The following is a 16560-nucleotide window of genomic DNA, read 5'->3' on the forward strand; positions in this document are numbered from 1 at the left end:
TGACATCCAGATAACACATTCACTCATGAGCTGAAGTAGTGACTTTCTAGTTGGTAACACTATAGAATATCAATAATAATATTTGAGACTAGCTACAACTTATATGTAAAAAAAAAGTATATATATATATATATATATATATATATATATATATATATATATATATATATATATATATATATATATATATATGTATATATATATATATATATATATATATATATATATATATATATATATATATATATATATATATAAATAATTATATATATATAATAAAATAACGCCGCATTGGATCCTTATTCTGTGTCATACACAGATTTTTCCATTGATTTTCATTTACTCAGCAACTGTTGCGCTGCTACTGTAACACAGGCTGTTTCTAGTTCATTAAATATTTGCATGTTTTAAGCCGTAGTTGCACCTATTTCTGCAGAGACAAGGACATGTTTCCTGAAAATGATGAAACATGACGATATGGCTCGATCTTGCATCAGCGCTGACGTCACAGAACGGAGCGTAAAAAAGCCAGTATAAATTTTGGATCTGTTAAGACCTGATCCCCTGCCCCCCCGTGGCGTCGCTCGCCCCCTCCCCCGCCACACGGGAGTCAGTTTTCACAGACACATACCTGCCCATCCCCTCCGCGCGTCCACGGAGGGGAGGTCCGCTCTCTTTTATGGCGCTGCCGGAGCAGACGCAGCCAGTCAGTGCGCCGTCAGACCGCCGGGTGCGCGCTGAGTCGAGCAGCTCCTCGCTCTAACTTGGCTGGGATCACTACGAGAGCGGATACACCAAAACACAACGGTGAGCTTACAACTATATTTTTCTTATTGTTGCTGCCTCTCCGGATGCTTTTATTTATGCATGACCTTTGGAAGTTTGGAGTCAGGGGACGCGCGCATGACTGTAAACACTGTACCAGCGTGGTGAAGCACCTAACGGACGGTGGACATATGTGTGCGTGTTCATTCGATATAAGACTTCTTTCGTGCTCAAAATGCCATTGAAGACGAATTTATTTATTTCCCATGCTTTTATTTTTACACGCAAATATCAACAATAAATCTGTTTATAGAAACCTGTGTGTAAAAGTGTTGAGCGTGACCAGAAGAGGCAGGTTTCGTACCTCTGCTCTAAATATTTACATCTGGATGAGCTCAGCCATGAGAGTCGCCACAATAAGACTGGGGGCTCTGTAGTCAAGGTTTGTAATTTTAGATAAACATTTTCCTTCTCATCAATAGTGTCATTAAAGTGCAATTAAACGTCACTCAATCTCAGTCTTGCCACTCCTGCCGGTTTGATTCACTGCATTTAAGAGGCACTTTTGGATGAGAAGCCCAAACAAATTGAACAGCGAGACTAAACAGACCACACGTGTCCTCTAAACACATCATTTTCAAGGTGAGCTTGAGATTTTGTGGCGAGAAATCTGGGGAGTTGTTGCTGCAGGAGGCTCATTGGGTCTTGAATGAGTTTAACTAAGTTCAGTTTGAACTTCTTATCAGGAGGATTTGAAGGTCACTGAAGCATTAGGACATTTGTGCTGACCAAGTCACTTCTTGGAGACCAAAAAATATTCTCTACACTGAGTCACCCCAAGTTGACTGAGAGCTGTACCTTCAGAAATACAACACAACTTTCACCTTTTATATCAGAAGTGAGCATGACATGGAACATCTTCACTAAGTCTTCACGAACATGACTGTTATTCTCCATCTTGCTTCAGGGGCTTATAAAAGCGAATGATGCATGATGAATTTGTGTCGTACGTCATGAACAGTTGTGAGTTAGACCAGCCCTGCCTTTACCCGTCACCATACTTCTGTCAGTGCTACAAATGCGCTGCAGCTTGCATCCGTGCCCTGAAAGCTTAAATGACTCATGCGATTCAAACGCCTCCTGACATCACCGATCCTTCATTTTATTCAGATTGAGAAACAGCAGGATGTGTCAAACTTGGCATCTAAAAAGACAGGTTTTATCTCTTGTATGACTCAGCAGGCGATGTGGCGTTGTGTACTTGATTTTGGCACCGGAGCAGACGGCGATAGTTCCTCAGCTCGAGGGCGCAGACTTGCCTTTCTCCCGTCTCTTGACAGCGGCTCTGACATGATTAACATCGCTAAAGTAAATGCAGTTTCTGCCTCCTTCTTCCTGGGCAACTAAGGTGGTCATTATAGAGTGAATTTTAATGACGGTTATGGCTTTTTTAAAAGGGTTTTTACATCTATTTCTATGATGAATTGAAATAATAAATGCAACTGTTTCATCAAATATGATGGGAAAATAACATTTTTATGGGACTTGAAATACTAGTATTGGAGGCAGGGGCGGAGCCTATCCCACCTTCTTAGGGAGAAAGTTGGAGGCCTTGGGAAGGCTGCAAATCCGTTGCTATTTTGTCATTGTTATTGACATTAAACCATTTTTATTTATTGATTGAATACCATAAATAAGGTGTTTATTTTAGATACTTTCATTCATTTGGATTTGTCTGGATTTAAATGCAGCACACTCCCACTCGAAGCTCATGTGTTTCTGATTTATAATCCTGTAGCTCCAAAACACCTATAAAACATCACAATGCAATGTGTTCAGTTTGGGCCGCCAGGTTACGGCGGGAAGCTACGGTTGATAATTAGAGGGGGCAACTATATACAGTTGGAATGACATCATCTGCCCCCTGGCAACCCGCATCTGTCTGTGTGTGTGTGTGTTGTCGAGCGGCAGCTGGTTCGAGAAGGTTCAGGATTTAGACTTCAAACACACTCACACCAAGCGTGAGGCTTATAATTTGGCTTTATTGCATCTTCTCGCCCTGTTGAGGTCGTTGTCGCTGTTTGCATGGGAACTTCCTCACCAAGCGTTTTCAGGAAGGTCCGTTTGAAAAGGTGGAAGTACTCGCCAAACGGTCGCAGCTTCTGTGCTCCGTCCTGCATGAGGAGTAGTCCACCTCGTTCTCAACACGAGTGCCTGTGCTGCAACTTTAGTGCTCCTGGAGGCCCATTTATGGACGAAAATGTACTCATCATTTTCAAAGAATGTTGCCATCACGGATCACATGCTTCCATCCGTTCTTTACATTGGTATTGTTGTTCACCAATACATCCACCAGGGGCGCATACCAAACAACATCATACTCCAAAACAAAAGTCTGAAGAAGAAGTGTTGATAACATGCCTCTTGCACAACAGACAGAAACAAAGGCAGCGTTGCTGTTATGGCTTCTTCATGTCTCATGCATATCGGGTAGTAACAGCAACACTGCCCCCCATGGTTTCCGGTGGTACTGCTCGGTTTGGCCTGCATCTGCAAGCTTTGTGGAAACATGCAGAAATGTGGACGAAATGAACACAGAGCACAGACAGAATACTCCGATCCGGATCCGTATGCAACATTGGGCAGCTGGTCCTAATGTGATGAATCGCTCCACAGGAGCAAAGAGGCCTGTCTTTCTGTCTCAGAAATTCAGATGTTCAAATGTCATCCTCGGAGTGACATAAGTCACTCTATTATTTAGCACACTGAAGACAACCAGGGAACCTGATCTGACAGATCGCCCTCTTCTGACAGTCACCGGCGTGCGCATGACAGCTGTGAGAGCAGCTCTTCTCCCCATCGCTTTCTCATCCCCGTAATTGTTCACAGTCCAGGGGCGCCTCTGTAGCTCTGCCACATCCCATCATGCTCACACGCCGCCCGGCTGTGACCACTCGACCGTGGGGATGTTGACACCGGCCCGGTCCTTTTCCTTCGTCGCCGAATGGGGCTGAAGATGCAGCTTCACAAACTTTCCACTCCAGATGTTTGGCGACTCTGACTGGAGGGAGGTTGAGGAAGACGGGTGGCTCTCTTTGTAGCACTGGGGGGGGGGTGTTTGCAGAGAAACAGGTCGGTTGATCGGTAATAAGGACGGACAGCTGGCAGGTTCAGCAGAGGTTAACAGCTAAGCATACACGGCAGGGAGAGAAAACACAAGACTCCTGGTCGCCTCTTTATTTACTCTTGAATGCGGTATTTCTGAAATCACAGTACATGTTTTTTGTAAAAATGATTCGCCTGCAATTCGCCCATACGGCTGACAATGGAAGAAAACTATTTGTTTGGGTGACTGGGCGAAATATTGTGAGTGAAATGTGGTAGAAATAAAGAATGTCCATGAGCTGCAGTCTACAAACTGCTCGACAACTTATATAAAATACATTCAGCTTCGGTTCCAAACACATGAACAGGGACATTAAACTAAGAGTTAAAATATTCTGAAGCACAGTTCACTTATCATATAGCAACTATGATTTTCGGAATTATGAAGATTTATTTGGGGTCAGATGTGCATGTGGGGGCCACATGAAATATGGTCGAGGACCACAAATGGCCCTCAAGCCAGACTTTACACACACATGTTCTGCTACAAATCTAGAATACATATTTGCAAGAGCAAGTGAGTCAATCTGTTGCCCCCATGAATGAATAAATGGTGGCAATTGATTTTTTCCCAGAGTTGAATGTGACTGAGGTTGAACATTGATGGCAGACCAGCCAACATGTCACCACCTCGTACATTGATGTTGGATACAGCACAAAGGCTCTGCTTTAATTTTGAATCTATGGATGATAACTTTTATTAAAGATGGATTTCTGGTTAGCTTCTTTGTTGAGCTGGTGCTTCTCAACTGTAGCTATCAACAAAAGTTCCAGATTTTAAGTCAAAGTCACACTAAACCTTTGTCAACGTTTTCAACTCTGGGAAACAGTTTTTTAAACTGCTTTAAAAAAACGTCTTCGAGTACTTGTCTCACCTCTGTGAGAGAATTGCTGACTCATTATTTTTGACACAAATAAACCAATATCTAGGTGTTAGTCCAGCAATGTCTAACTTGAGGTTGTCAGAACCCAGTTAAACTGATCAAACATTACTCAGCTGTGCTCATGGAAAATCGATGCCGGGGTTTTTTAAAGTGGCCTATGTGTGTAGTGACACAGCAGGGGGGCGTTTGGCACTTCAGCCACAGATGACCCAGTGTTTGGGGACGTGACACAGCTGGATAAGCTCTAAGCCGCAGAAACCAGCCTTGTCACAAATCCTAAAAGTCTCTGCGAGCATCCTGCTTTCAGTGTCAACAGCAAAACAGCTTTTCTTTACAGTGGTTCTTACATTCTCAGATTGAGACGTGCCGTCGTTTATAACGTCACATTTTGCCGTTCGGGTGTGTAGTGAGACGCCTGATAGGTGCAACGTAGCACTGCGGTGAAGCGGGCGTTTGCCTGGCAGAGTGAAAATTCTGCCGACTTGGTGAAATGAAACATCTGGCTGTCTGCCATACAAAGTGCTCTTTGAGAGCATTCACACCAGCTGAGAGCTTAATGAGGCTTCACAGTGTGAGAGCAGACCTTCGACGTTTGAGACTGAGAGACTGAGGGATGTGCACAGATTGGAGCATATTGTGTGCGTGGCTTCAGTACCGGCGGCCATTTTTTTAAAGAGCTATGTATCAGGTAAAGAATATTAGTGCGGTGATACGTCAAAGTTAAATATGGCTGGATGGTGACGTCATTTTTTCCCCCTAGTAGTCAAATATTTCATGGCACATTTCGAAGAACAAGTGAAGCCTTTGTGAAACTCATGCCCTTATCACCCAGATGACAGATTCTGGATGTGAAAGACATCATCTACGACCGTGTACCAGGTGTACGTCATCTCCACTGAAGGAGGTCAGAGAGTCTCTCATCGGCGGTGAGGTATTAACATTCCAGTGCTTGAAAGCTGGCACAGGTGGATGATTAAGTTTCGCGACACCTGGCACGCTGTCATATTTTCCCTTTTTTTTTTTTACGATAAACGTCGGCGTAGTTATCTTCAAAAACGTCTGTCTTCCTGTGCTCAGAGAAGAGAAGGGAACGTGTCCGGTGTTTTGATAAGTCGAGAAGGAATGCCTGCCTGTTATCTCAGCTGACTGATCTGTGTTTGCGGTGAATGGGTGTTGCTGCTTTGGTTGAGACATGACTTACAGCATTTGGCTCTTAAAGCGTGATAAGCGCTTCTTTTTCTGCCATTTTTTATAGAAACTACTCGAGTCGTCACATTCATTATTTAGTTAAAGGAAGCCTCAGTATTTTTAGGTGAAGGGTGGCACCTTGCTGAACAGGGATTTGCTCAACTGTCTTGCCAGCAAAATGCTTTTAGTTCTGGTGTGTTATTTGTAAAATCCTCAGACCATCACTTAATGATTTATGGTTTACTCGCCCCCCCGTGTTTCCTTAAGCCTTTCTTGACATCACTTCAAGCCAGGCCTTTTGTTTGCACACAGGTCAACGCAACCCATCCGACTGTAAATAAACTGCTTGCAGAGATGATCCCCAAAACCCCCAAACACCTCTTATCGCTGAGATCTTGATGTCTGCCCTGACTTTCTGAGCTGGTGGCTCCAGCTCTCAGCTGTCCCTGCAGTCATTTGCTTTGAATGACAAAGGGAGCGTCAGCGTCGAGTTAAGAGCCTATCTCGCCTATTTTATGACTTGGGTGGGTCTATTTAAATCGGAGGTCCCTTAAGTCGCCCCAGGTGGCCGACTGCTATCCCACATGAGGGAGGAGAAAGCCCTAGGTAGCTTCTAACCGTAGATCAAGCAGCGCTCACAATGGTGCTGGGGTTTACAACTGGCCGCCTCGCTTTGTCTTTGGCCCCGTGTGTCTGTGTCTCTCTTAGTTTTACTGTCTCCATGTTGCTATTTGTCCTCCCCGGCTAATGAGGCAAAGCAGCTCGGCCGGGGCTTACGTGGATGAAGACCATTGTCGCGGTCCATTAATAATGTAAAGAAAGAATGGCGTGCCTCTTTGTTGGAGGGATTGAAGAAGACACCTCTTTTTCTTTATATTAGCTTGCTGGTTAATGAGCGAGCAGGAAACCGTCGTGAATCGTGGCTCATTAGTGGCTGGGCTGTAGCTAAGGCACAGATGTCGACGTGGGCTTCGGTGCCACGCTAGACATTTATGCCTTTGTGTGCCATCATCAGTCAGTCCCTCATGCTTGCGCCAGATGTTGGTTTAGAGAAAGCGGGAATTGCAGATTGTCAGAGGAAGCTAGGACAGGCGACTGGCGGGTAAACACGCTGACTGTGTTCCCAAGCGCCTCAAAGATATTAACCTATTATCTGCTGTTTATCTCATCGGATCCATATCTCACAGAGGTGCTTCCTTTAACCTTGCGATCTAAGGCCAGCTGCTTTGGCTTTAGACACCTCGATTTTCCAACTCGTGACGCAAGCCTTTACAGATCCCCTTTCTGTTTACACTCTCTGCTTGGCACTGGTCAGGAAGACGAATGAAGTGTCCCTCTTTTATCGCAAACACCTGTGTTGTGGACTCGGTTGGGGCAACTTGACTATTTCAGTCATAACTCTTGTCTCCTTCTGACTTCGCTGCGTGAACATCCCCAAAGTGGCATAAACATCTGGTTCCTCTTTAGCTGTATGGGGGCGCCTGCTTAAGCCTCCCCTGCAGGGAAGTCCATCCGTTTCATGGAGAGGACGTGGTGCTAGGGAAAGAGGTACGACAGTTTGGGTTTATTAAACAATAAAAATGGAACAGAGATGGCAAAATGAACCTTTAAGTTAAGCGTACGTTCATAGCCTTAGATTCCCTTGTGTAACCTGCATGTCAGATGCTCTTGAACAGACAGTTACCTTTAACCTTTGACTCCTAAAGAGGAGCTTCATACTTTGCTGGATGGAGTCCAGCTTGAGGCTGCTCAATGTCGGGGTAGGGCTCTGGGCTGGGTTTACAGCTTCCTTTGGCACTCTGGTTTCTTCCTTCAGGGCAAACAGATACTAAAGCAGGGGTCTCAAACTCAAATGACTGGGGGGCTGCCAGAGGAAAGGCTGGGCCACAGGGTGAGGTCTTTGTGCAGCTCATCATTCTCTATTTTGCTTCATCTGGTATTTATTTACGTGGATTCTTTGTTGATAAATACCAAATGGTTTCGCAATGAAGGTGCTTACTATCTGGTAAGATGGAAGTCGTATTGTGTTCGATTGTCATTGTCCTCTGGCGAAAAGGTATAGTAACTATGAATGGAGAACTAACAGTGGAACCATGGGTAGAAATGCTGGCTACATACTAGCTTCAGTATTTATTTTAGTACAAGATTCCAAGGTGAAGCCTGAATATTATCCATTTGAATTCTCTTATACATGTGTTTTCTATACATCTCTCTCTGGACAAAGAGTGGATGCCCAGGGGCCGGCTGTCAAACTGCATCCTGGGGGCCGCAAATGGCCCATGGGCCGTAAGTTTGAGACCCCTGTTCTAAAGATATAAGATTTCTGACTGCACAGGTGTGTGCTTGATCTGCAAAGGACTTGAGGACTTAAGTGACGTGGTTAGGTCGGCATGTGACTTAGCATACAAACAAATACCGTATGTATCATAGCTGAACAAGCCTCCTGGTGCTGAATAAACAGTTTCACGAGAAGAGAAAATCGGCGGAAGAGAAGGCGGTGTAGGAGAGCTGCATGTACAGATGAGAGGAAGTGTAAAGGGTTCAGAGGTCAATGACGACCAACAGCGGAAGATAAAGGGACTGGTGTAACTAGAGAGAGACTCCCAGGCCTTCTCACGCCTTTCACATCACAGCCCAAGGTGCTAGCTACTAATTTGGCTTATTATGATCAATGGACCTAATGGGGGTCTTTGTTCCTCAATGAATCCCCTGGGAGTGAGAGGATGAGCGAGTGTGAGCGAGACCTGAGCACAACCTTGAAATGTTGCTGCTGGTTTTCAGTGTTTTTATTGCAAGTTTGCCAATCTCATAGCGTGCGGGTAACCCTCCCCCTGCTTTTACTTTCAGTGTTATATATCCCAGTACTTCTTTACCACACCTGTTACAATGTGTTCCACCCCGATATTTTCCTGAAAGTCCAGTAGCCTGACATCTGGCAAAAAAAAAAAAAAAACAAGCCCAAGACCCACCCGCCCCTGCTCCTTTGTAAATTTATGGGGCTGTTCCATTTTAGAGGTCAACCCCATGAAAATTGTGGTGGAGGTGGTGGTGGTGGATGATAAAATTACTCAGCTTGTAAGACTGATGCCTCCTCTGTATATTGTAAAAGGGACGAATGCATTGATAAATACAGATCGTGTGTATATATATATATATATATATATATATATATATATATATATATATATATATATATATATATATATATATATATATAGATCATCATTCAATCATTAGCATTGAGCAGATTCTATTGTTTGTTTACAGGGCATTGTTAAGCCAGGTGTGACTTTCTGTAAAACTCATTGTAGAACAATGGCAGTTGATCCCCCTCACAACCCCACCTCTCCACACCATTTCAAAACATAAAGGAGATCTGTCCAGGCAGGAGAATCAAATATTAGACTCCTGTATTATTACCACTCCTGAACACTAGCACCCACCTTATAGCATTCCGCTGCCTGTGTCAACAAGAACACTGTTTTTCCACCATGCTTTATTTGCTTGTCACAGTCAGTTGGAAACCTATTGTTGTTCAAGTAAACGGTTAGTCTTGTAGTTCACATCATACTTGGCTAATATGTTGTCAAAAGGGATCTTTAAAAGATAGTAGCAACAAAGCAAAGGAAAGTTCCCGCCAAAAAGTTTTAAAAAGTCAAAAAAGTTTTTTCTCTCTCTATCTTTGTGTCTTCTTTTCCCAATTCTGTAGCTTCATCAGCTGTGTGATGATGATGTCCAACTGTACGGTTTCTGTTCTAATGTCTTCCATTTTGAAGTTGTTCAAGATGTTTTCTTTTGTTGATGCTAACTCGCTAACAGTCCACTCAAGCAACTGATATCATTTGGTGTGTTTGTATACTTTGGAGTCAAGTATGTCATTTTTAGTGACTAGCTATTGCTATGCTCAACTTTAAACCAATCAGTGGAGAGCTTCAAGTCACATGACTGCCTCTTTATTGACCGATCGCGTTTAGTTTTCTGCTGGTATAAATGTTTCGCGTGCCGCATTCCATTCCTACACTGGTCAATTGGCACAATCTAAGTAGTGTGTAGCCTACACTCTAACCTCACGCTGGACTGAATATGGATTCTGAAACCCTGGATATACCTCCACGTTGAAACCAGGATTGTGTTTCCTTCCGTTGTCACTGCAGTTGGATACTTCAAGTTTCACCTGTCCTCATTTAGAACCACAGATTTACGGGGAAAGAAAAGAAAGAAAAAAAACAGGACTGGTCTGTAAACAATTCCAAGCAATAAAATATGTTTAAAGTGATAAAGTAGCAAAATACTTAAGCACATACATGCTTGCAAGGCTGGAGGATTTCCCAGCTATAAATAATCCCCGCTGCCGACCCTGTTATAGACACGTGCGCTCGCCCCCGGTAACAAATCTTCATATGGAGCTTGAACAATATATCAGACCTCTGCTATAAATAGGAAAGCAAAGCATGACGGCCTATGTTCAGCTTCAAGTGTCAATTAACGTCTGTTGTGGCTTGTTAATTTTAAGGGAAAGCTTAACTGTGACTGTTAAAGAGTTTATTGGTGTCGAAGTGAAGTGGTTTACTTAGGGAACCCTCAAGAGAGCGGAATTATAGGCGCAGTATTATGCCTTGAAAAAAAAGCTTTGGTTTCGTTTTGAGATCTCGAGCAGACGAGGTTTCTTTATTGTGCTTTATAATATCATGTTCCAGAATAAGGTTCAGAAAATAAACATGATATTGAGGCTCAGAGTAACTGGTTGGTGACGCCTGTTGACGTCAGAAGCATGGGACTCTGTAATGCACATTATTTATCGAAGGAAGAATATTAAAAGTCCTAGTTTTCTATCTAGTCCTTCCGACTCAAATGTCTTTCTCTTTTGCCACACAGGTGAGGTGAGGCCACGAACCAGATCTGCATCTCCCCATCTGTCCATCAACCAACTAAGTGCCTCGGTGCTGGCCACCTTCAGGTTCCCTCAACCACAACGGCTGCCAAACAATACGAGTCCTGACCCAGGCTGCCTGCGCAAAGCAAATATTTGACACCGTTATATCTAATTTCTCCCGGCAGCTGTCACTGAAAAGATCAACTGCAACGGAGACAGAGAGAAAAGAGGGAAGAAAAAGTGGGGGAGGAAAAGTAACCCTTTTTAAGTGCACCCTGCCTGCTATTTCTGCTGCGCTGTGGGCAGGGAGCGTCTCATTTCGGAGTCTTCCTGGCTGACAAGAAAGGTCTTCCCAGCTCCCTGGCTGCACAAATAGCTGGACAAAGATATCAATTTGTCTTTGCACTAACTTTGCCCAACAAAGACTCTGCAGGCTAACTTTAGCTGGCTTTGCAAGTTTGAACTCTGAGGTCACTTGAATTGCTACCTAGCTTCTCAGAAAGAGAAGGGAAATGAGAGCTGAAGTCATTTCACTCGCCCTTCAACGTCCCCAGTGAGAAGTTTTCAGGACCAAACGCAGCTCCTAGGGGGCGCCACAGTCTGTACGTCAACCGAAGGATGCACTTTTAATATCGACCTCTTCTCAGTTAAGAAGGATGAAACCTCTGACGCCAATTGGATCCCCGTCCCCTCTGAGGCTCCTCAATAAAGGCCCGGAGTACCTTCGCAGACAGATCGACGGTGGAGGACATGGTCGCTCGATTAGTGCTGTGGAGCGTCTGGAGGCAGATAAAGCCAAATATGTCAAGAGCCAGCAGGTCATAAACACCAAGCAGGAGCCTATCCTGGTGCCATGTGCCACCCCGCCACCTCTACCACGACGAGCCATCGCCCTCCCAGAAAGCTTGAGCCCGCCACTGTCCCCTCTCCACTCATCCGACACCCACTTCTCCTCGCTGTCTTGCACTTATACCTCAAGAGACGAGAACGAGAACGATGATTCCAGAAAGGAGAACCGCAGGACTTCGGTCGACGTTGAGGCCCACAACAGGAGCAACATGAGAAACGTCTTGCCCCCCACCCCAAGGACACCGGGCCTGAACGCCTTAGTTGCACCACACAGTGCCCCAGTTCTCAGAAGAAGCACTGGCAAGCGTATGCTGCGGCCCGACTCTTTGGTCATCTACCGTCAGAAGAAAGAGTGCAAGAGCCCCAGCACTTCAGGGGTGGGAGAGAACAACAACATGGAACTGAGGGGCTACAGTTTCGTCCGACGGCTGTTCCAAGGGTCCATGAGAGAGAAAAGCAGTGGGGGCGACAGCAAAATTCAGAAGATGGTCATTGGGGAAGAGAAAGCGACGTCACGAGACGGCGATTCACGTATGTCATGGACAAATGACAAAGATACGACAGATGGCGAGAGCAGGAGGTCCAGCAGGACGGACCAGGAACGCAACATTGGCTCCCCCGGGTCGATCCCGAGCCCGGGCTTGAGCTGTACATCTGATCACGCTAGAGATAAACCTTTAAAAACTGTTAGCAACGCCATGACAAATTGCAACCACTCAAGCGTAGACGAAAACGATCCATGGAGACGGGCATCACCACCACCTTCACCCAGAAGAAAGTTCGGAGAGCTGCGTCGATCCAAGTCAGACTTGCAACTTCACAGCTCTGAGGCGATTTTGGAGCAGGAACATTTCTTTGACTTTTGCGGGTTAGATATGGACATGATTGAACGTCTGGGCAAGGAGAACTTCCTCTCCGGGGCCAGTTCCATAGACACGCTCTCGCTGGCTCTACGCAGCGTTGAAGAGGACGTCTGCGACGGCTCGGAGCCCAGCGAGTTCTCCCGCCACTCCGGCGACGGCCTGTTTCAAGAGGAGCTGGCCGATCAGGTTCCCACCGGGGTGTCGATCATTGAGAGGAACGCTCGAGTCATCAAGTGGCTTTATGGGTGTAAAAATGCTGCTCGCGAAGGACCCAAAGAGTCCACTGTTTAGTGAGTCCAGGTAAAGTCCAACCAGCCTTGTTTTGAGCTCTGTAGACCATTAACTTGTGCAAACCAAATCATACTCTTATTCCTTCACGTCAAGTTTGTGTATTTATAGCCAAGTGTTTTGTGGATAGCAACCATTTGTGTGTGCCTGTATTAGAAGATTTTATATGCCTTTTTTTAAACAGAACTGGCTTCTGAACTGGTCTGGAATCAGAACCCTTCACAAGGCACATAAGCGGACACAGTTTGATGCCTCTAACAAACAAGTCTTGAGGAATCATTTAAGGTGGAAAAACCACTAAGCTATTTTGTTTTTGTTTTCGAAACTGGAAAACTGTGGCGTGAGTGTGAAGTGAACCGTGAGTACCTCATTCGGAAATGTCCCAGTTTAGTTAGTGTCTTTTTTACTCTTTAAACGCAGGCGTTGGAACACACATGCGAAACACCCCTGTGGGGTTGTTAATGCACTGAACTGGACAGAGGCGGCGAGTGAGAAAACAGATCGTTTGATAGCTTTGACTTGATAACAGAGATTAAAGGGAGAGACCGCGACTCAGCAGAAGATTCACCAATAGTGTTTTGTATCACTGAAATGGTATATTTTTTTAGTATTTGAACAGTTTTGATGGCTTTAACTGCCATTGATTTCCAGTACTAATGCTTCCTGAGTGCAACAAAAACATGCCAGAGAGCGACCAATAATCAATCACTTGACTTCCGACTATACAAATTCCACTTCAACCAAGCAAGTCAAACGCAGAGATGTCGGTCTCTTCTCTTCTGAACAATTTCAGGTACTTGCAATATTGTAGAACAAAAATGAAAATGACTCATAATAAAACGTACCCACCATCTTCCAAAAACATTTAAATATTTGAAATAAACAGGGTAGATTTTTTTTAGCTATAAAATAATAATCAGTATTTTTCCTTTAAAGCAGGACCAATCGGTGTGTATAGAACATTTAAAAACCTTTATTTTTGGTCATTACATTTTTTTTTTAGTCATTGGCGTGAATTTTGGAATTAGACTCTTGTTATTTAGGAACTCTCGTGCGAGAGTCATCTGGCAGCGATTCATCCTCCCAGCTGTCTCCAGAAAACCTGCTTCCCATCAAAATGAGCGCAAACAAGGAGGATGCCATGTGTGTTCCGATAAGCACAGATCCTACCTCACGTCATCCATCCTGCAGGGACTCCCACTTTATCTCCACCAAAGGTCGTTTCTCCTGCTCACCACTGAATCAGCCTCAGTACGAGGAGGTTAGACTCATCGATGTAACACCAGCCCTCACAGTCTGTCTTTTGTTGATGGTCACCAAACATCTCCACGTTTGAAACCGGCATGTTTACAGAGTCACTGTTGAGTCAGTTTTATATAAAGCTTTTTATTCCAAAGATGTCTGTGTATGATGAGAACTGCAAATAAAACATCTAAAGTCACTGAATCATGTCTGTTTTGTTGCTGTCCAACCCACGTTTTCAGTGGTTTTAGCTAGTTAAAGGTCCTATAAGGGGGGAACCATGTGATGCAGTTTTGTATTTAAAATGTCGCACAAACCCTTCATAAATCTATATGCAATTTGGTATCAGTTTTATTGTTTATTTTATTTGTCGATTCAATACCAGAGTGTCATTGTAGGGTGGGATTTTGGCAGTAAGTTCTTTCACGGACTCTGAGTCAAAAAACACTTGAGTTCCATTGTTGTCTGACAAGTTGCTGGGGTGGACAGAAGTCTCAACTTTTTTCAAAGGAAAAATATGATAAGATAAAGTACTGGTAATGAAGTAGTAGCATTAATTCGTCCTTAATATGACATGACTCTGGATGTGTATTTGCCAGAGTGGGCATCATAAACTAAGAATGGTAAACTACGCTTTGTTGAATTTAATTTTATTTAACTGCTATTGTCTGGTAGCTAAACTACATTCATTTTGATTGAAACTAACTTGTAGTGTAGTGTAACTACTCAGGCTACAAACTGCTTTTCCTTATTAAAGGTTTGTAGTTCTCAAGTTTGACAGTAAGGTTTTGTAGGCCGTGATGATGTTTGTGGGCTTCATACGTAGCTAGCTATTTCAAAGATTTGTTGCATTACATAACTGGTCATTCATGCTTTTAGTCAACATTATTATTTTGAAAAGGGCATTATACATCAAGAAGGTTCAAACCAAGAACTAGAGTCAAACCAAGCTACTGACCTCAGTGTAATGGAGGTCACAACTGACAGTCCATTGAAATTATTTTCTTTTATTTTACAGCAACTGTGAATAGAACATTGGAAAAAAAATAAATGAACCGGAACTCAAATAAAATAATGAAATAAAAATATAAATAACTCATTGAGATAAACATTCACAAAATAAATACATGAACAACAAAAATTCTAATTTATAAACAAAATAAATAAAACATTGAAATAAAAGAATACATTTTTGATTTCGTTACATCAGCAAAGATAGAAATAAATAGAAATGATCCTTCTTTTTTATAACTCAAGGTGAGGTCACATTAGGTGAATTTTCTGTCTGCGTCTTAAGTGACAGACAAGGAGTTCATTCCAGCAGTTTGGGTGCAAGACGGCAAACTGTACTTGTTACTGTCCACCAATTTTGTAGCATCAAATTCCCCATTGGCTCATGAGACATTCCTGCATGGGAGGACATGGGGGTACACAAGGCTGGAGAACAAACCAGGTTATCTCCTTGTTGCTGCTTTATTTTTCCATTTATTTCATGCAGAAAAACTGATGGATTTGAACCAACTCTCCTCATTCAGTTGACTTTGACTTCCACTGAATGAGGAGTCTATTGACTTAACACTGTCTGAAAACAAGCTCAAGCTTCATGAATTCCGAGTTCACCTTCATGAAGTTCCAGAAGACAACACACATGACATCATCCTTAATCTTTTTAGGGTAATGACTTAGCGAGTGTTGTGACAACGTCTCGTCCTTGACTCTCGCTGCAACACATCACGTCTCATTTTTCACATTATCTCGAGTGGAAACACGTTAATCCTTTTAGCATTCTCCACATAGCGCACGGCCGAATGAGCTTCAGCAGGTCGCGCTCTGCAGACAAGAAGACTTCTGTGTCTGATGCTGGCCAGCTGAGCCTCCACCCTGTCTGCCAAATGTGACGCTCCTTGACTCTTTACCACTTTCTTTAGACCTGACTCAGCTTTTGTGACATAATCGTACACAATATATGGTGAGTTTTAACACGATAGAAGCCATGGTCACAAAGCTCAAAATGCAAGATAAATAAATATGCTACTCACTCATTCATGTTTTATTGTTCTGTATGTTTCTCGTATTTCTTTCAATTCTGTAATTTAAATCCTCACTTTCTTTAGTCTTTATTTAGATTAAATCTGAATTTTCTCCCTCAAATTTTTTTTTACCTTCCATTTCATTCTTTTCTTTTTAGTTTACTTGATACAGGTTTTATTTTTTTGGATTAAATATTTTTTTAGATGCGAATGTATGTTAATGAAATATAATATATTCTATATTTATATACATATTCTAATATTTGATTTCTCCGCCTCATAATTGTCCAAACAATACACTAATAATTCTTATATTTATCTTAAATTTTACGTCAGATTTTTAGTCATTTTTTTCTTTCATTTTGTCCCAATTTCTTTCCCTGTGATTTCGTTTTTTTGTGTGTGTGTGTGGT

The 16560-nt window shown here is 43.2% G+C and overlaps 1 protein-coding gene across 1 annotated transcript; it reads left to right on the forward strand.

Annotated features, from left to right (window-relative positions):
• The first annotated feature begins 627 nt into the window (after positions 1–627).
• On the forward strand, positions 628–14311 carry fam110d (family with sequence similarity 110 member D). The gene is made up of 2 exons (XM_053881820.1): positions 628–807; positions 10878–14311. The coding sequence occupies exon 2, from the start codon at positions 11532–11534 to the stop codon at positions 12876–12878; it is 1347 nt and encodes a 448-aa protein (XP_053737795.1). The 5' UTR covers positions 628–807; positions 10878–11531; the 3' UTR covers positions 12879–14311.
• The last annotated feature ends 2249 nt before the right edge of the window (positions 14312–16560 follow it).

The sequence above is a fragment of the Synchiropus splendidus genome, chromosome 12, assembly GCF_027744825.2.
Source record: "Synchiropus splendidus isolate RoL2022-P1 chromosome 12, RoL_Sspl_1.0, whole genome shotgun sequence".
In the NCBI taxonomy this organism is placed as follows: domain Eukaryota; kingdom Metazoa; phylum Chordata; class Actinopteri; order Syngnathiformes; family Callionymidae; genus Synchiropus; species Synchiropus splendidus.